General features: G+C 43.8%; 1 protein-coding gene across 1 annotated transcript in view; it reads right to left on the minus strand.

The window, feature by feature from the left end:
* HPGD (15-hydroxyprostaglandin dehydrogenase) overlaps window positions 1-22250 on the minus strand; it is a 118609-nt gene that overhangs the window by 21398 nt on the left and 74961 nt on the right. Inside the window, exon 5 of the mRNA XM_089684043.1 lies at window positions 4136-4212. Coding sequence (XP_089540169.1) covers window positions 4136-4212 — 77 coding nt within the window. The remainder of the gene's footprint in view (window positions 1-4135; window positions 4213-22250) is intronic.

Below are 22250 nucleotides of genomic sequence, written 5' to 3' on the forward strand. Positions count from 1 at the left end.
GCTAATAACTTTTCTCTGCGTTTAAACACTGTAATCATTTACTTGTACTGTGAAAGTTCCATTTTATTTGGCACAAAGCATCTAAACACAGAACAAATTGTTCCTGCTGTCGACTCTATTTGCTCATTGAATGACAATGATCACATATCCAAATTAAAAAACAAAGGAAAAGACAGGACTGGAAGGCATCAGTATTATTTCTTACATGCTGAATAAACTAGATAAGTCATTGACATCAGCATCACAAAAACTTTTATTACTAAGCAACAAGCAGCTAAGAGATTGATAAGAATTATGTAGTGTTTCAAAATACTACAGCTCAGAGCCCCCACGTGTTCCAGTCATTTTGAGGCCAATCTTTGTTTTGTCACTGCAAATCTCATTTTTTACTTTATACAGAATTTGTAACTAGATGAGTAGCGAGAGCCATGTAGCCAAAGAAAAAAAAAATCTGTTAATCAGGAAAGGCTTTTAGTAAATATATTAATTATATATTTCTCCGTGTTTCCTTCTGTGCTTTCAGTCTGTGTTTAAAGCATTTAGGCAAAATGGGGCTACAAATGAAAAAGCGTCTGCAAATATATTATTTAGCATTACGAGTGTCAATCAATTAAGGTCCTGCAATTCTGAAATATCTTGATTGATGTCATGGAAAGTCCTATTGATCACTTTGATCTAATGTATGACATTTACTACTATACAGTTTTGTAAAAAAATGTCTCCTTTCAGAGTTACTGCACCATTGAAATGGTTGACTTCATACTAAGGTGAGAGTAGAGAGTTCTATTTCATGGTATTCTGCTACATCAAATTTCTTCTTTAGCTACCGCAGAGAATAAAATGTTATGGTACAGAAATAGTTCCTAGCTTGAATCAGAACTAAGTATTAATAATTCAAATTAGGAAGATATTTTAAGCTGCTCTAAAGCAAAGCTATGCTGCTCATTGTAGTGAAGTATATGGTCTATACTTGCACCACATAATGGGAAACAATGCCCAGACAGAAGCCATTCTAGCAGCATCTTTTTATCAAACTTCTGTTCTTGAAAATCATCTGTAAAATCAGTGCTTATATGGACCAGTCAATTGATCAGCTAAAGATGTCTAATTTAGCATGACCACTATTACAATAGTAGTAACACACTGAAATAGGGACTATTTTTTATTTTCACGGCAGGCCCAAATTTGTCAGAAACCCAGCAACCTGTGGGCATTTGTCCTCTTTTCCCCTTTAAAGCACTCTCCTGTGTTCATTTGCATTGGATAATGTATTTCCATCTGGAAGGAATTTGGTGAAAATGTGCATTAAAATAGACGTATAGGTGTTCCACTAGTGAGAACACATTTATGTGAGTTTTATTGCATAGCTTGTCTCAGCTACCATGATGGAGGTGTTGAACACTTTTGTTTTTTGGTTACAAAAGATTGTTGGGTCTTGTAGCTGGCAAAGGGATGATTTATACATGTGTGTTTTTCTGAACATCTTAAAAACCTCAAAATCCAAAAACCGCAAAGTCTGTTATAACGTGTCAAGAGATTTTATCCACATGTTCATAGCTACATTCCAAACATTCATGTGTATTATTAATCTTGGAATGAAAAAGTACTTGGCAGTAGTCAGTGAAAAATATATTGACATTTTCAGTATTATCAGTATTATGACTGCTGAATGTCTGAATGACTAGATCATTTAAAGTGATACTAAACCCACAACAGTAAAAACAGTCTGTATATGCTGTAGAGCATGCTTGTTATACTCACAGTGCAACCTAAAGGGTTAACCCTCTGCATTGTGCAAAAGCGCTGTTTGATCCTGACTTCTCTGATCCTACCCTTCTTCCAGTGTCCCATTCTTATCTCCTGATAAAACATATTGTGCGGTGTCACTCTGCACATGCTCAGTTTGCTGTATGCTAGAGAGGTTTTCTTTTTTTTGGGGGGGGAGAGTGCATGCAATCAACACAGGGCCAATACGCACTGTCCAGGCAGAGGTCTTGGGTTCTGCATTATCCTAGAGCAGAATGAAAACTCCTTCTACAAGCTTTAACATGTGCTCTGCTGGACACTGATAGAAGTCCCAAGACTGCTACAGGTGAAACTCGAAAAATTAGAATATCGTGCAAAAGTTCATTTATTTCAGTAATGCAACTTAAAAGGTGAAACTAATATATGAGATAGACTCATTACATGCAAAGCAAGATAGTTCAAGCCGTGATTTGTCATAATTGTGATGATTATGGCTTACAGCGCATGAAAACCCCAAATCCACAATCTCCGAAAATAAGAATATTGTGAAAAGGTGCAATATTCTAGGCTCAAAGTGTCCCACTCTAATCAGCTAATTAAGCCATAAGCTTGAAAGAGCAGGGCCCTCGATCCCCTCATGTTTTGCATTGTATTGTTGTTGTTCTGTTACATGTTCTGTCCCCCTTTGTAATGTACAGTGCTGAGTGAACTATTGGCGCTTTATAAATACTGTATAATAATAATAATAACACCTGCAAAGGGTTCCTGAGACTTTAAATGGTCTCTCAGTCTGGTTCAGTAGGAATCACAATCATGGGAAAGACTGCTGACCTGACAGTTGTGCAGAAAACCATCATTGACACCCTCCATAAGGAGGGAAAGCCTCAAAAGGTAATTGAAAAAGAAGTTGGATGTTCCCAAAGTGCTGTATCAAAGCACATTAATAGAAAGTTATGTGGAAGGGAAAAGTGTGGAAGAAAAAGGTGCACAAGCAGCAGGGATGACCGCAGCCTGGAGAGGATTGTCAGGAAAAGGCCATTCAAAAGTGCTGGGGACCTTCACAAGGAGTGGACTGAGGCTGGAGTCAGTGGATCAAGAGCCACCACACACAGATGGATCCTGGACATGGGCTTCAAATGTTGTATTTCTCCTGAACAACAAACAACCCCAAAAGCGTCTTACCTGGGCTAAAGAAAAACAGACCTGGTCTGTTGCTCAATGGTCCAAAGTCCTCTTTTCTGATGAGAGCAACATTTGCATCTCATTTGGAAACCAAGGACCCCGAGTATGGAGGAAGAATGGAGAGGCACACACTGCAAGATGCTTGAAGTCCAGTGTGAAGTTTCCACAGTCTGTGTTGATTTGGAGAGCCATGTCATCTGCTGGTGTTGGTCCACTGTGCCTCATTAAGTCCAAGGTCAATGCAGCCATCTACCAGGAGATTTTGGAGCACTTCATGCTTCCTTCCACAGATGAGCTTTATGGGGATGCTGACTTCATTTTCCAGAAGGACTTGGCACCTGCCCACACTGCCAAAAGCACCAAAACCTGCTTCAATGACCATGGGATTACTGCGCTTGATTGGCCAGCAAACTCGCCTGACCTGAACCCCATAGAGAATCTATGGGGCATTGCCAAGAGAAAGATGAGAGACATGAAGCCGAACAATGCAGAAGAGCTGAAGGCCGCTATTGAAGCATCCTGGTCTTCCATAACACCTCAGCAGTGCCACAGGCTGATAGCTTCCATGCCACGTCGCATTCAGGCAGTAATTGCTGCAAAAGGGGCCCAAACCAAGTACTGAGTACATATGCATGCTTATACTTTTCAGAGGTCCGATATTGTTCTATGTACAGTACAATCCTTGTTTTATTGAGTGCATGTAATATTCTAATTTTCTGAGATTGTGGATTTGGGGTTTTCATGAGCTGTAAACCATAATCATCACAATTATGACAAATCACGGCTTGAACTATCTTGCTTTGCATGTAATGAGCCTATCTCATATATTAGTTTCACCTTTTAAGTTGCATTACTGAAATAAGCTAACTTTTGCACGATATTCTAATTTTTCCAGTTTCACCTGTATATACTGCTGATGAGGAAAGGTATTTAGCAGTTTACATTTACTAAAATAATTGCACCTTCATGTTCAGTGTACTGTCGGAGACCAGATATTGTGAATGCAGGGTTCTGGGTTTAGTAACACTTTAATGTTATCCCTTTTCAAATGTTTGAAGAAAGAATTATTCTATATAAATCACCGTCCATTATTCAATTATGACTCAAAAATGCACATTATATGCTAATGAAGTCTAGTAAACCCCTTCCATAACCATGTGATCATCCCTGTCTTTGAATGATAATTTATATGCTATGGTATACTCACCGCTATTGATCTTGTGAATCCAATTACCCCATGCTTTGAAGCAGAGTACACTGGTTGGTAGGCAGCAGGTGTGAGCCCTGTGATAAAGATAATAAACATCATTTTAATCAATAACTCTCTACCAAGACATGTTTATTGGTCACACTAATGCAACTGGATTATTGGTTGAATTGTTTTAGATAACCTCACCTTAAATTACTGCATTTGTTAGAAATATTTTTTTAACCAAAAAACCTTAAAGGGAACTTATAGTGTATTTCCTGTAGATACACATCCTGTGTAATCATTTTAGCCTTTACCTGAAAGTAATTATTGATATAATGCTCAAATTTTACTTGTCTGCTGACACATATTTGCATTGGGAGGATGAATGTTGTGTAGCCCTCTTTTACTTATTCTAAGTAAAAGAATAAGCACTCTAGAAAAGTCATAATTTGTTAGTGCAGCCTGATGAATTTAAACCACTTATAGACATGCAATAACAGCAATCTACTGTGGGCTTTTTCTTTATCAAGATCAGGGAACAATCTTTCATCTATTAGAAGCACTCCAACAAGGATGGTCACTAAGGGAACAATTGATCAGACAGGTTAAAATTCCTCTCCTCTTCATTTACATGGATAGCAAGTAGCCCTCTCTGTCTATGGGAATATTCACTAAGAGGGCGTGAGATTAAAGCACACCTAAACCCTTAAAAAATGTGGAAAGGAGAGTTTTTAGTAGAAAAGACTTTGCATGTAAAAGTCTCTTCCTCTTTCTCCTAGCATTTTTTTATTGTGTTCACTGCCTAAAGCACATGTGTGGTTCAGTGTGCATTCTGTAAAATGCAAAGAATGGAGCCAGGACAATGGAGCCAGCCAGGACAAAGTACTGGCAAATATGAAAGGTGAGAGAAAAAGTAAAAAGGATGTTCAAGGGTGACCTGCTGATATATATGTGTGTATATGCAAACCAACTACACAAATATAGTATTAATATAAAACCCACATATCAAATTATGTTAATCATATATTAAAAACAAAAAGTGCACACAACTCATCAATAAAAAAATATACAAAAGGATAAGCTGTCCACGGTATTAAGTTACGATTGTAGTTGGCACAATTCATGGTGAATACCGCTTTTTCAAAACATTAGGTTTAAATATGACAAGTATCCATTAAATCTCTAGGAACAAAGAACATATATAACAAACATACATGCAAAGTCAGGGGCGGACTGACCATTCAAGCACTCGGCCACTGCCCGAGGGCCCGGGGTCAGTAGGGGGCCCCATAAAATGCTCCTGGTACCTTTTATAGACTTTTTTGGGTGTGCTTTGAGTGTGGGCAAGGACATGGGGGCCCCATGATCCACTATTGCCCAAGGGCCCCATGAGTTGTCAGTCCGCCCTTGTGCATAGGTATATCATTACAATAAACTATTGTACAATAAACAATAGTTTTGTACAATAAACAGTTTATTGTAATGATATACCTATGCATGTATGTTTGTTATATATGTTTTTCGTTCCTAGAGATTCAATGGATACCTGTCATATTTGAGCCTAATGTTTTGAAGAAGGGGTATTCACCCTGAAACGCGTCAACAACTATTGTAACTTAATACTATGGACAGTTTATCCTTTTGTATATCTTTTTGTTGATGAATTGTGTAAACTTTTTGTTTTTAATATGTTTAATAAAATTTGATATGTGGGTTTTATATTAAATCTATATGTGTGTAGTTGCTTTGGATATACACACATATATTGGCGGGTAACCCTTGAAAGCCCTTTCTTTACTTTTTCTATGTTATTTTGCCAGGACAAGGTAACTCCAGAGAGTAGTGGGCAAGGGCAGATCAAAAGAGGGTCAATAATGCAGAATGTGGTGCTGACCTGATGACATAAGCAGTGCTCTCTGCGTTTTTGTATGTACAGTATAGTTAGTGCAAGGTGTCATGGAGATGCCCCCTTAGTGAGGGGTGTGATGGAGGGGGTCCATGATACCTTGCACTCACAGTGTGTCCTGAGTTGCTCAGCATCATGAAACCCAGAAGTCTGAGGATATCTAGTGGTGTAAAAGAATTACTGCAAGGGATAGCTCCAGAAAGAAGGCCAGAACAGTTTTTTTTGTTTTAAACGCCTTTTTGAGGGACTGTTTAAAACATTACTTGAAGTTACATCTTAAGATGATCTTATGCAAAAATGATTCCCTTCCATATGTCACATGTAAATAGTTTTAATCCAGGTCTGTACGTCAAAGTAGCGTCAACAAGCAGACTCCTGCCTGTAAGGTGAAAGCATTTGGATGGCTGCGCTGCTGCCGATTGCTTCCACACACCCTCAGTAACAGCGCTCCTGCCATGTATCCCATGCTTCGCTTGCCCATCTGTGGACCCAGGACAGACATGGCATGTGTTGGCAGGTGGAGGGAAGGGAGGAGAGCAGACACACATCTGCTCTTCTTCCCTCCTTGTTGCTGACCCAGAAAGTGACGTGTTTGATGTCACTCCTGGGTCTCCATGTCAGTTTCCCTGTGGAGCACAGGGGACATATCCAAGTTCTTTTAAACCCTGGATGTATCATTATAGAGAATCTGTCACAAAAAAATCACATGGGGCACTTTTTGTCCCCTATGTTATCACAAAAAAAGTTAAGAAAAAAGAAAACATATTTAAATTGTAAAAAAATAAAGTTACACCCAAGCACATAAAATCCCCCCCCCCCAAAGAAAAATGTTGAGGCCCCCCTAACCCACATTTAAGCACCTAAAAATGTAAACACATGCGTCTGGGGCATCTATGCATGTAAATAAGGGAGAATGTCACCAGCACACCGAGGATCACCAATATGGGTCCAAACGTTTTAATGAACGATCACATAGTTATAGCAAGGCAATGTTTCGGAGTCTCGCAGGACCCCTTAATCAGGCATGTGTCAAACTGTGATAGAAACTGGAGAACTATTTAAGAAAACAATCCACCAATCAGAGTGAAGTGAAAGTCCCATGATGTCATTTTCCCTCCAAAAATGCATTCAAATCAATGTAAACCAGAGGAGGACTGACAACTCATGAGGCCCCCGGGCAATAGGGGATCATGGGGCCCCTGTGTCCTTGCCCAAACTCAAAAAAGCCTATGATAAAGGTACCAGGGGCATCTCATGGGGCCCCCTGCTGACCCAGGGCCCTCGGGCAGTGCCCGAGTTTCCAAATGGTCAGTCAGCCCCTGCTGTAAACAGAAACATTACAAACTGAGAAAATAAATAAACCATAAAACAATAATCAGATTTGCATAAACTACATTCCTGGGGATATAAACATTGTGGTCACATGTGTATCATAGTACTCCCCGGATTGTGAAAGAGTGTCAGCTGAAAGCAGCGCTGTATTCTGGAAACAATGACCAGTAGCATATATGTCCCTGACAGAAGATAAAAACTGTTGCTAGAGATGTGGGAGTATGTCTCCTATTGTCAAGTGAGCTGCAATGAGGACACACCTACAGTGGTCCTATTGGTGCAGCGGCCGACAGTGTCATGGCGATGCATGTCACCTGCATGCACCATGCGAGTTTACTACTCACGCATGCGCTCAAAGTCATTCCTGCACCGGTCGCCGTTATCATGGAAACCCTTGATGTCAGCACGGGGCAGGACAAGGCGGAGGCAGGTGGCTGGCGTTATGGAAACACATGGCGCCGGCGCCAAACAAGCCAATGGGTGGCAGGGTTATAGAGAGGAGCTGTGAAGTAAAAAGAACAGAAAAGAAGCAGATTGAGGACCAGTTCACACCACGTGTGTTTCAGTTACTTTTCATCTGCATCCAAAGAGAAAGTAGGCTACATGGTTGTCTACATTATAGTTCACATCAGTTCTCACAGTTCCAGTGTGTTCCATCCACAGATAAAAAGCAGAACAAGATGCATCTCCTCCGTACAGAACTGCACTGGAACGTGGCAAACCGCATCAAAACGCAACGGAGCGCACCAAAAATGCACCGTAACACACATGTCCCTATCTAAATTGAAGAAAAAAAGAGGGGAGAAAATGAACTGGAATGCATAAAAACACATTGGAACGCGTAAAAAACGCATCAGAAATGCACCAGATGGGCCAAAAATGCATCAAAATGCATGAAAATGATTGCGATGCACATGACACATATCATCATGCATGAGAGCACTCATTATAGCACCATACCTGCTCCATAATGCCTAACTGATGACCTATAGGGGTCTTTTAAAGCATTGCTTATAGAATATATAGGGTACTGAAGTTTGTCACCATTTCACAGATGCCCAAAATTTAAGGTTTGACATGCTGGGTATCTGTTTACTTGGTGCAACCTCGTCTTTTATATTTCACCAAAAATTGGGTAATTTACTGTGTTTGTGTACACTAGAATTAACTTTTCTGTGAGTCTACTGAATTTTGCATTTCCTAGACCTTTGCAGTAATATAGTGTGCCATACAAAATTGGAACTACAATTATTGTATTCTCTAGGGTGTCTGCTTTCAGAAAATATATAATATTTTGGGGGCTTATGTAATCTTCAGGTCTAAAATGATTTTTTAAACATGTGTGCAACAAACGCAGAAGAAGCTCTGACAGTGAAGTTCTCTGTTCTATCTGTGCTTAGTTGTGCACAAGATGAAGTCAGATGTATTGAAAAGCTGCTAATAGAAGTATATTAGTGATTTCAAAAGCAACTCACTAAAAAAAGTTTTAATTAGATTGCAGGTCTTCATTAAAAAAATAATATATTTATTAATAATATATTTATAGACTCCATGACAGCTGTAGCAACATGATATGCACTAAAGAATTACATGTTCATTTGCACCTTTCACACTGTACTGGTATCTCTAAACTAAAATGTAGTAATGGCTGAAGATAAGAAAACTTTCCAGTCTCTAAAAAAAATTGAGAGGAAGGAAAGGCGACTGAGTTTTCAATTTGCACTGGGGCTCAGTGGAGGAAGTGTTGTTTCTAGCTGATAAGGCATACTCAGCGTACTTAAGCTTTGAGCACTATGGCTTTTCACAAGCTGTTTTTTTTATATAGGATCACAAGAATGGTGTTATTTTGTTTATTGCATCAATTAATGTGTTAGACTTCACTGTAACATGTTTGTAGCTGTGCCATGCTGGACTAACTCCCATGATTTAAAGATAACTGTGTTTTTATCTATAATTTCAGTGAATGAATAACTAGATAAAATACACCTTAAATCTGAAGCTCTACTCCATGCAAACAATTACATATGCAGATTAAATACATATATGAAAGCGCTTTTATCTGCCATTGCCTTTGTATTTCTGTCCATTTATTCCTGAGACTTAACAATCCCCAGACAGAAAAGACAGAAAAGCAAGCTTAATCTGTTACTCTACTCTTGTGTGATGCAATCATGTCAGCCATCGACCAGGGCAACCCTCAAATATGACAGAGACTGGGGAGAGAGGGGAGTCAGGTGGAAACTGGATTGAGAGAAGGCTGGAATGTGCAGCCTTAGAGGGGGCCCCAGGGAGGGGAGCCTACCTACAGGCTGGTTGCTGGATGGAAGGATGTCCACTGCCTAAAGTCTTCTGGGGATGACATTCTGAGCAACAGAGAAGGAGGCAGGCCTGAACGCAGCTACCAAACCACCACGCTGACAGGACAGGACAGTGTGAGTACTACTACACCCCCTGTGCGGGATAAGAGGAGAGGACAGTCAGGTGCAATACCCAGCTAGTCTTCACTACTTAACTGCAAGCTCTTGGGACCCCCTTGCTCAGGGATAACTTCAGCACAGTTGAGTGAAGAGGGGTACTCATCCGGGGTCTGAGAAGGTACACCAAAAATGGGACAGTGCTTTATTTTTGCCAGTCCACCCTTTTTGTACATAATTGCTAAGAAGTTTGTCTTTAAGTACTACAGTTTCTTGAGCATCCCACATACCCCTAGGCCCCATCCATGTTTTTAAGCCTTTAAAACAACTAAAAAAAAACAGTTCAAGGACTGTTTTACTGACTCTAAAAGTACAAGTGTGAAAAATGCATGTTGTCTTGCCGCACAGAGCATAGTGGGACCCAAATCAAACTCAGCGGCCCTTACGAGGGTAGTGCTACTAAAAGTACAGTAGCACATCTGATTGGCTCCATGTACTGCTCTCTGCCAGTCTGTGCTTTGCTGTATAGGGGATTGCAAGAGTCTGGCAGCAAGTCATATTTATGTATTTACACTATTTGCTTAAAAAAATTACTCTTTATGATTTTTTTATGAACACATACCTGCATGCATTAGTATTCATCTGCCTGGAGTTCAGTTTTATTTAGTTCATTTCTGTTTTTATTATAAAGTCATAAAAGACATATTTACCAGTATGATGAAAGACAGCTATTTTTCATGTAAGTATAAGATATAACTTGGTGGCATTATTCTTGTATTATGATTGGCCCTGCTATTTTAAAGCTCTAGATTACCTGTTTTTTCATTCCCACCAGAGTAAATCTTTGTATGGAATTTCTGTGTTCTTTTATGTTTCTCTAGGGTTTCAGTTCATAATCACAATATTTATCCAATATCATTCGTGGCAAGTAAATTAATTTGACCAAAAATTTGCTCTGATAACACTGGAATAAATTAATTCTGCTGTAATGCTTTTGTTATTTGCATTAGGATGCATGGGATGGCTATTGTTGGCTATCATTGCTTTTCATTGATAAAAAACAGTTGAGGCTAGATTAGTCTGAGAAACAAGAATCATTGTAGTTTGTAATTAAGAAGAATTATAACTACAATTACTGAGCAATTTATTAGGAGTACTTGCATACTTGTTGATTCATGCAATTATATAATCAGCCAAGCATGTGGCAGTAGTGCAATGCATAAAATCCTGCAGATACAGGTCAGGCGCTTCAGTTAATGTACAGGTTAAAATAGAACTAAACATAACTAAAAAAGCTGTAAATGAGCAGCTCTTTATTGCAATAATGAATACTTGAAGTCATCTATTTAATGTACAGAGAGCAGTACTTGCACAGCTTGCAATTCAGGTCAGGGCAATATAGCTTGCTAGAATGACTGACTCCCATGTGTATACAAGGAATAATGTCATTTCCCCCTTCGCTCAATCAAGAGGCCAAAAAATCCAGCACCTGGAAGTGCCATGCAGAAGATGACAGCGGACTGTGATGGATGTAATCGCCTCATAAACATCCGGACGTCCGGCGAGACGGACGTGTCTCGGCGAGCTCCTGCTCCCCCGGCCCCAATCCGCTGCCATCTGGGCGGCAGCGGACCCTGACGGGGGCCCCACGACCCTCCGGTCCCTGTTCGCCAGCCAGGGAAGGCCACTGGACCTTTCTCCCGGAGCTCCGGGACTTGCGGCCTACCCGGCACCTGAAGCCGCGGCCTCGATTTCTGGCGCGGCCGACCAGGATCGCCGGACATCAGCCCGGACTACTGCCACTCCGCTCCTCGGTCCCCGCCGATCAGGGGATCACCCCTGCGCCCCTACCGCTGCCATCAGGGCCCATCCGGGCCCCTGTGTCTGCTGCCGAGGTCCCCACCAACACCCACAGTCACTCCGTCCCTCCAGCGGAGCTCCGGCGGTTCGCAGCAGCCTGAGGCCTACCGCGGCACCCGAAGCCGCGGTGTTTCCTGCCAGCCGTGGCTGGAATCGCGGCGGGAATTGCGGCCGCGGCGGGACGCCTCCGCTGCTCCGGGAAGCTACCACCACCACCAACGGTCCTGCTAACCCAGGAGGGATCCACCGACGCTCCAGGACACCAGGTACTTCACCAGGGGCGCCCACTACCCACCAGGGAGCCCAACCACCATCACACCGCCAGCCTCCAGGGACTCACTCACTCAGGGATCCCACCATCCACCTGAAACCCCAAACCACCAGGGACCCTAAGCCACTATCCCTCCAGGGATCGCTACTACCCCACCAGGGATAGCACGGCCACCATCCCACCGGGGATCCCCTGCCCACCACCCCACCTGGGATTACCAGCCAGCCACCACACCAGGGAACGCTCGCCCAGCACCCTGATTTCCGGCACGCTATTCCCTCTGGCGACGCCCCGGCGACTAATGGCCCACCACGACCCTTGAAGCTGCGGTCTCTCCTACCGGCCGCAACAGATCACGGTTGAGCACAAACCACGCAGGGCCGACGATCGCTACCGCAACGCCCCGCTCGACTCTGATGACGATCCTTCAACACCTTCAGCGCCTCACGATGCCGAGCCCTCAGCACCCGACGCCTGGCCTCAACAACCCCAGTCACCGAGCCGCCAGCATCACCAGTCGCCGTGCCTACCATCACCCCCAGCCATCGCACCCTACGACCCCTCCACTAGCCGAACCACCGTACCCACTGAAGACATGCCACAGCACCCATGGTCGCCAGCTTACTGCACCCACAGACTGCTGCCAACCAGCTGCCGCCCTCCACCCTCACTCTACCCCTACAGAAGGACTCAAATGACTCTCCCATGGTAACACAGATTCCCCACACACCTTGCCCTGACCTGTATCCCTTCACCTCCCCTGACCCAACTGTCACCGCACCCACCCCAACATGCCTCCTGCACTCCTCCTCCTCATTTTCCTCTCCACCATCCCAAAAATCGCCTCCCTCTACCCGCCTACCCCCCCAAAACAGCTCTACATTGCCCCTTCACTACTCCCCTCTCCCCACTACGGCACTCACCACCTCCTCCTGCTACTCCACTCCCCCGTCGACCCACGTGCCACCACTATCAGACCCACACGCTCCTACACTTCCCATTCCCATGCCACCTTCCTCACCCTTCTCCTTCTCCTATCTGCTGGGGACATCTCCCCGAACCCTGGCCCCTCGCCACCTCACCCCTCCTCTAGGGACCCCCCTGCTCCCGCCAGCTGCCGTAACCCCCTCAACCTCATATCTGTGCCCCTTCTCCCCACATCCATCCCCCCTCTCTCGGTTGCACTCCTGAACGCCCGCTCGGTCTGCAACAAACTTACTGCCATCCATGACCTCTTTATCTCCCGCTCCCTTAACCTCCTAGCCATCACCGAAACCTGGGTACAGGCCACTGACTCCACCTCCCCTGCGGCACTCTCCTATGGAGGTCTCGTCTGGTCCCATTCACCAAGACTGAGCGGTCACAAAGGTGGTGGGGTCGGCCTGCTCCTATCACCGCTGAGCACCTTCCAGGTCCTCCCTAATCCTCCCTCCCTAACTTTCTCCTCCTTCGAGGCTCACTGCATCCGGCTCTTCTCACCCACCCCCCTAAGGATCGCAGTGATCTACAGGCCTCCCGGATCCATACCCCGCTTCCTGGATGACTTCGCTGCCTGGCTTCCCTTCTTCCTCTCCTCTGAGCTACCAACCATCATCCTCGGGGACTTCAATATCCCCATCAATGACAACAGCCCGGCTACTTCCCAATTCCTCCACCTAACCTCCTCCTTCGCGCTCACACAGCACACTCAATCCTCCACCCACATCATTGGGAACACCCTGGACCTCGTCTTCTCCCACCTCTGTACCCTCAACCAGTTCTCTAACACCCCCTTCCCTCTCTCCGACCACCACCTCCTCACGTTCTCCATCTCCCCTTCCCCTAACTCCGCCCCCCCAGAGCGCCAAACCATCACCAGCCGCAACCTTCGCAACCTGAACCCGGCCCCCCTCCACTCAGCTGCCGACCGCCTACACGACAGAATCCTTCCACTGTCTTGTCCTGACCTAGCCACTAACACGTACAACGACTCACTATCAGCTACCCTAGACTCTCTGGCACCCCTAACCACACGCTACATCAAACCCAGACCGCTCCAACCATGGCAGAACGACCACACTAAATGCCTCAAACGTCGCAGTCGTGCGCTGGAGAGACTATGGCGCAAAACCAGGTCCCCCCGTTCATTCTCCCTCTACAAATATGCCTTCCTCACTTACACCTCCTCCCTCCACGCCGCCAAGCAGGCTTACTTCGTAAACCTGATTAACACCCTCTCCTCCTGCCCTCGCCGACTCTTCTCCACCTTCAACTCCCTGCTCTCTCCCCCCCCTCCTCCACTCAGTACCTCACTCACCGCCCACGAGATTGCCACTCATTTCCACAATAAAATTGATGCTATCCGTCAGGACATAGTCAACTCGCAATCTACCTCCCCACCTAGCCTCCCCCCCCCTATCTCCCCCTCATCTCTTCCCTCCTCTGACCTCGCAACCGCACTGCCCCCCTCCACACCCAAGACCCCGCTTACCGTAACCCCACCAGCTCTGCACTCCTTCAGCCCCGCTACCACTGAGGAAGTCACCAGGGTCTTCTCTGAAGCCCGCCTCACTACCTGCCCCCTAGACCCTATCCCCTCTCGACTCCTCCAGTCACCCCCCTCTTCCCTCATCTGCTCCCTCACCCACATCTTCAATCTCTCCCTCTCTACCGGCGTATTCCCCTCCCCCCTAAAGCATGCGCACATCACCCCCATACTCAAAAAGCCCTCCCTGGACCCCTCTGACCCAAACAACCTCAGACCCATCTCCCTGCTGCCACTCACTTCCAAACTCCTGGAGCGCTTAGTCTACAACCGCCTAAGCGCCCACCTAACTGACAACAACCTCCTTGATCCACTACAGTCCGGCTTCCGTCCCCTACACTCCACCGAAACCGCCCTCCTCAAAATCACCAACGACCTACTTACCGCCAAAGCCAAAGGCGACTACTCTGTCCTCCTCCTCCTGGACCTCTCCGCGGCCTTCGACACAGTTGACCACCCCCTCCTCCTTAATAAACTATTCTCCCTTGGCGTCAGAGACACCGCTCTCTCCTGGTTCTCCTCTTACCTATCCCGACGCTCCTTCAGCGTTTCCTACAATGGTGCCACCTCCCCTTCCCTCCCCCTCTCTGTTGGGGTCCCCCAGGGCTCTGTCCTTGGACCCCTTCTCTTCTCCATCTACACCTCCTCCCTTGGCAAACTCATACACTCCCACGGCTTCAACTACCATCTCTATGCTGATGACACTCAAATTTACCTCTCCACCCCTCACCTCACCTCCACTTTCTCCGCCCGCATCACTCACCTCCTAAACGACATCTCTGACTGGATGTCGCTCCATTTCCTCAAACTCAACCTCTCCAAAACCGAGCTTCTCGTCTTCCCTCCTGCCCGCGCCCCCCCCCCCATCCTATCCATCACTACTAACATCACCACCATCAATCCCGCCCCGCAAGCCAAAGTCCTTGGGGTCATTCTGGACTCTAACCTCTCCTTCCAACCTCATGTCAAATCACTGACAAACACATGCAGGCTCCACCTCCGCAATATCGCCAAAATACGCACCTTCCTTACCCCAGACACCGCTAAACTACTTGTGCACTCCCTGATTATCTCACGCCTTGACTACTGCAACTCCCTCCTCACCGGCCTACCCCAGTGCAAACTCTCCCCGCTTCAGACCATCCTGAACTCAGCTGCCAGACTCATCCACCTCACCAGCCGCTCCACCTCTGCCACCCCCCTCTGCCTCTCCCTCCACTGGCTCCCTATCGCCCAACGCATCAAATTCAAACTACTCACTCTGACCTACAAAGCCATTCACAACACTGCCCCTAACTACCTCACCGACCTGATTCCCAAGTACCACCCTACCCGTACCCTTCGCTCTTCACAGGACCTCCTTCTATCTTGCTCCCTGGTCTCCTCCTCACACGCACGTCTGCAAGACTTCTCCAGGTCCTCCCCCATCCTCTGGAACTCACTACCCCAATCCATCAGACTGTCACCTTCCCTCCTCACCTTCAGGCGCTCCCTGAAAACCCACCTCTTCAGGGAAGCCTACCCCACCCTCACCTAACTGCTGCTCTCCTTCATTCCTCCTACCACTCCATCCCCCACAGCCACTTCCTCCTGTACCACTACCCCCTCCCTCCCAGATTGTAAGCTCGAAAGAGTAGGGCCCTCTTACCCCTCGTGTGCTGTTCGTAGCTGCTGTAATGTTTCATGTATTGTCCCCCCCTCTATTGTACAGCGCTGAGCAAACCCTTTGGCGCTATATAAACTCAATGTAATGTAATGTAATGTAATGCCTCATTGTTGGAAGGCGGAGGTAAGTATTTTGGGGGGTTTAGTTTCTCTTTAAATTCCAGTATGGAAAAAAATATTCTGATCTTTGTGATTTTAAAGTGATATCAAAGGCAATTAAAAAAAAATAACAAACATGTCATACTTTCCTGCTCTGTGCAGTGGTTTTGCAAAAAACAGCCCCCCGATCCTCCGCTTCTCAGGTTACCCGTCCAAGCTTGTGACCCCTCCCTCCTCCCTCCTGCCAAATGGCTCCAGAGCAAGCAGCTTGCTATGGGGGCACCCAAGCGGGCTCACTCCATTGTGTCCATTCACACACAGAACCAAAGCTAGGCCCACCCTACCCCTACCCCTCTCTCTCCTCAATGGCTTACTGGCTGTGATTGACAGCAGTGGGAGCCAATGACTCCTGCTGTTGCCTCAGCCATTAAGGAGGAAGAGTCCCCTGAGAGCTGAGGTTCTCCTGCACATCACTGGATCACGATGGGGCTCAGGTAAGTATTAGGGGGGGCTGGGAAGGTTGCTGCACAGAGAAGATTTTTACCTTCATGCATAGAATGCAAGACGTTAAAAAACCTTTGAGCCTTTACAACCACTCTAATCCTAGAATGGTTAATGTTGCCTGGGAAGGTTTTTTTTAGGTATTTCTATAACTGATGATCTTTTGGGATTTTTATACAAAAGAGTCTCTAGATTTCCAGAAAATCCAGAAAGTATCAGTTCTAAGACTACATAACTCAGATAATCACTCTTTACAACTATGTTTAGTAGAAAAGAAACTCAGAATGCACAACATGTCAAAGTTTCAGAGTGATGGGCTACAACAGCAAAAAACCAATGGGGAGAATTGATAAAAAATGCCAGACAAGTTCTGTCTCAGCTGGTACCATTGCTCATATCTAAGATTGCTTCTTTCATTTCTTCCCACACAGTCTATAAAATTACAATTTAAAAGCTAATTGGCCGTTCTCCAGTTAAGCCAAAGTTGAGACAAAGTTTGTATCAGACACTTTTTCTTAATTCCCTCAATGTCAGGCTCCACTCCTGTCAGCCAAGAACAGAAAGCTAAGGCTGCAGTGGGTATAGGATCACCAAAACCGTATCCTTGCAGACTTGAAAGATTAGCTTGGTGTGATCAATATTGATTAAGGCACACAGATGGTGGGCTAGTAATTGGATTAGATTCCAACAGAATGCCTTTGGGATGTGGTAGGACAGGAGATTCACTATATGAATGTGTAGATGACGAATCTGCAGAAATTGTGTGATGCAATCATGTCAGCCATGGACAAGAATCTCAAAGGAATGTCTGTGGAATGTGGATTCCATGCCATGAAAAATTGAGGCTGTTTTGAGAGCAAAGGACGGCCTTACCCAATAATAATAAAGTGTTCCTCATATATTGCACACTTGAATGTATATAGAACTCTTACAGCTGGTGAATTGAGACATATAAGTGTATGTCTGTAGACATTGTATGAACGTTATAGATTATCTATGCAAGGGACTGATGTGAATGTTTTAATGTATCTGTAAAGCACTGCAATTTATCTGCATATAAACTAACTGGAAATATATAGTTATTTAAAACTAAACTGTATGCAAGTGTCTGAATATGGAGTTTAAGCAGATACAGTATATAAAACCTGTTTTACTCATTAAAGGATTTATGTTTCTGTCTATCCAGTCCTGCCCTTACAGACAGCAGAGCCTGGAGGCCCCCAGGCTGACTTGACTTTTTTCTACTGCAATTAAAGCAGAACTCCAGGCAAAATCTTCTTTGCATGTCCTTGTTACTGATTTCCTACCTTCACTGAATATATCATCCATCTTTTAGTTCACTCAGTCGTTGCTCTGAAATAGCCATTTACAAATCAAACCAGTAATTTTCTTTGGTTTCCTGTTTGTAAGACCAGTGGCTTCTATGCCTCCCATTCCCCCAGCCACTGGTCTTGGCACATTCTGTAGTTCTTTCTCTAGGAAGCAATGATGTATTCAGCCCCACTTGCAGAGATGGGTGGACCGAGACTCTCAGACTCATTCAACTTGTACAGGCCTGGTGTACTCGCCCATATTCACTACAATTTCTTATGGTTGATGGGAACTGTAGTTTCCTTTTTATTGCAGAGAGAGAGGAGAGGATATGATACAATCCCTGCTGTTACACCTCCTCCTTGGCAGAGCAGATGCTATTATCTTTTGAATTACAGAGATGATGTCATGATAATTAATTAGACTTTTCTTCTACATGGTAAGAATCTTCAAAATTTTATTAACTGTTTAGTGTGTATGGGGTGTACTAATGGGTGATTTTTTGCCAATCCCAGGGTTCTTCTTTAAGCAATACTGAAGTGTCAGCTTTCTGCCTTTTAACCTGTTACTAGACTGTGAAGGTGTAGCTCATTTCTCTGCTCATTCCGCTCTCCACCTCTCACCACAGCAACCATGATTGGCCCCAAATTCTGGCTACCCTTTATTTAATCTTCCAGTGCTATTGCAGAGGGGATTACAAGATACTGGTACTGAAGTCACATTCAGGTACTTACACTTATGACATTTAAAAATACATTAAATTATCTTCACTTCTAAGGTTTTACCGGACATTTTTGCCATAACTACCATACGGAAGTGGGGGGCAAGAAGCCATTATACATGGATATATAGATGTTAGGTGTAGCAGCAATAAATCGTGATGCATTTTAATGAACACATAACTGAATGAATTTGTATTTTAATATCTGCTGGGAGTGCAGCTTTACTTGAATATTACCGAGTACTTGTGGCTGGAAAATTCACAGATTATTTAAAAGTTTCTAATATTAGTTGCCAAATTGTATTTCTTCTTATCACTGCCTTGACTACTGAAGAATCCAAGGTAATTTGAAGCAGTTGGGGAAGCATTTGAATATAATTCAGGAAATGAGTAATACATACTGAAACTAATCTCCTCAGCCAGCTGAGCCACCAAGAAATGTCATAGAACTACTTGACCACAATTATAGCAAAACAAACATACTTCGAGGTTGGAAAATTTGCTTTTATTTTTATCATCAGTAACTTTTATGCATCCCAACATATATAAATATAAATGGTCTCTGTCATTACATTTATGATTTAAAAGTTACTCCTTAAGAATATTCCACCTATGAAGCCTGCATAATATAAAATAAAAGACATTACAAATACAGCTTTATAAACTACCATTTGTTGTGAAAGTCACTATTCAATAATTTGAATTAATCTGGTTACAGAAAGCAAATAACAAAAAACAATTAATCCAAATGATATTTTAACTATGCAGTACGTGACATTTACTAATTGAATACAAGGTAATATGACTATGGCAGAGCTACAAAGTACTTTGCTTATCTTAGCTAGATTGATGTTTTAGCTTAGCCAACAAAATCTCCAATATTTGGCGACCGTTGGCCTGGTGACTGACAAGCTGTTTTTAGAAACACCAATGCACAGGACTGCCGACTCAATAACATTTTCAGAAAGTATTTTCTGGAAAAGCAGATTTCAGATTCTGCGTATAAATTAGTTGTTGTCAAAGCATGTATTGTGACTAAATATTGCTTGCTAATTTATAAAATGGATAATTTACCCAGCTGCTTCCATCAGCCTGGCACAAGTACCTACGCCTTTGGCAAATCTGATAAGCTTTTCAACTCTTAAGCACTTCATTAGTAAAGTATTATTTTAGTCACTTAGTCCATTACAAAATGATAAAATATACTTTCTGTATATTTACTGTAAAACATATTACTTTTTCTTGTGAACAGCTAGTTTACCTCCCAAAAATACCATCCCTACTCAGGGGCGGACTGACAACTCATGGGGCCTCCGGGCAATAGGGGATCATGGGGCCCCTGTGTCCTTGCCCAAACTCAAAAAAGCCTATGAAAAAAGGTACCAGGGGCATCTCATGGGGCCCCCTACAGACCCCGGGCCCTCGGGCAGTGCCTACTATAGGCAGATGGTGTTCTGGAAAGCTGGCTACTTTTATATAAATAAAATACTGGCTACTCTTACTTTGAGCAAAAATCCACCTCCATCTTCCACTTGCATGTTGCACACCCTAAGTAAATGCATCATTAGTACCAGAGGATGAAAATATTGCACCAGCATCTTACTTTCTCCTTTAAAATATTTAATACCCATTTGGTAGCATATAATCTACCTACTGCAAGAACAGAGTTTTGATTTAGTGGAAAAGTAAATATTTTTATATAACTTGATACATATATATTGATTGGAACACTTTTACATTTTAATTCCATTACATAAAGTAATTATGTGCCTAGTACAGCAATGCTTTTTAATTAGAAAAGGAATTTTCCCAGTCCCTTTTTAGTTCTTTAAATTATCAACACTTGCCTTTCAGGTTATATCATGTGTGTTTATCACAAAGATATAAACAGTTTTCCCAAAATATGTATTCAAACATATTAAAGAATACAACACACTTTAGCTGAAGGAATACCTATCTCTATATTATATGTTTATAGTCCTCTTTTTTGGTTACTTGAAAAAGAACCACAAGTACATAAAAATAGTTATTCTTCATGAAACGAAATCAATTTTAAGGATGTTAGTACAGAAGTAGCCTTTCTACTGTAAACATTGTGGTTTATGGACAGTTATAAGCAGCTTGGATTCAATGTGTTGTTAATCTATCATAGAAAATGTTGCTTTGTACAGTAAATTAACTAGCTGTGCTGTATATAGTTTGAGCATCTGCTGGATGACTGGTGCCAGAAACGCAAGGGAAGTTTTCAAAAGGAAACAGAAACATAATGGATAAGATTGATATGTCAATGACTTGTTGCCCTGGGCCCTAAATAGAAAGGTGTTCAAATCAATCTCTGTGCCACTGCAGGTTACAGGTTACATATATATACAGTGGGGCAAAAAAGTATTTAGTCAGCCACCAATTGTGCAAGTTCTCCCACTTAAAAAGATGAGAGAGGCCTGTAATTGGCATCATAGGTAGACCTCAACTATGAGAGACAAAATGAGAAAAAAAATCCAGACAATCACATTGGCTGATTTGGAAAGAATTTATTTGCATATTATGGTGGAAAATAAGTATTTGGTCAATATCAAAAGTTCATCTCAATACTTTGTTATATATCCTTTGTTGGCAAGGACAGAGGTCAAACGTTTCTTGTAAGTCTTCACAAGGTTGGCACACACTGTTGCTGGTATGTTGGCCCATTCCTCCATGCAGATCTCCTCTCGAGCAGTGATGTTTTGGGGCTGTCGCTGGGCAACACGGACTTTCAACTCCCTCCAAAGGTTTTCTATGGGGTTGAGATCTGGAGACTGGCTATGCCACTCCAGGACCTTGAAATGCTTCTTACGAAGCCAATCCTTCGTTGCCCGGGTGGTATGTTTGGGATCATTGTCATGTTGGAAGACCCAGCCAAGTTTCATCTTCAATGCCCTTGCTGAGGGAAGGAGGTTTGAACTCAAAATCTCACGATACATGGCCCCATTCATTCTGTCCTGTACATGGATCAGTCATCCTGGTCCCTTTGCGGAGAAACAGCACCAAAGCATGATGTTGCCACCCCCATGCTTCACAGTAGGTATGGTGTTCTTTGGATGCAACTCAGCATTCTCTCTCCTCCAAATACGACGGGTTGTGTTTCTACCAAACAGTTCTATTTTGGTTTCATCTGACCATATGACATTCCCAATCCTCTTCTGGATCATCCAAATGCTCTCTAGCAAACTTCAGACGGGCCCGGACATGTACTGGCTTAAGCAGGGGGACACGTCTGGTACTGCAGGATCTGAGTCCCTGGCGGCGTAGTGTGTTACTGATGGTAGCCTTTGTTACGTTGGTCCAAGCTCTTGAAGGTCATTCACTAGGTCCCCCCGTGTGGTCCTGGGATTTTTGCTCACCGTTCTTGTGATCATTTTGACCCCACGGGGTGAGATCTTGCGTGGAGCCCCAGATCAAGGGAGATTATCAGTGGTGTTGTATGTCTTCCATTTTCTAATTATTGCTCCCACAGTTGACTTGTTCACACCAAGCTGCTTGTCTATTG

The sequence above is a fragment of the Staurois parvus genome, unplaced genomic scaffold (assembly GCF_062004578.1).
Source record: "Staurois parvus isolate SC_StPar_1 unplaced genomic scaffold, SC_StPar_1.0 ptg000334l, whole genome shotgun sequence".
Classification (NCBI taxonomy): Eukaryota; Metazoa; Chordata; class Amphibia; order Anura; family Ranidae; genus Staurois; species Staurois parvus.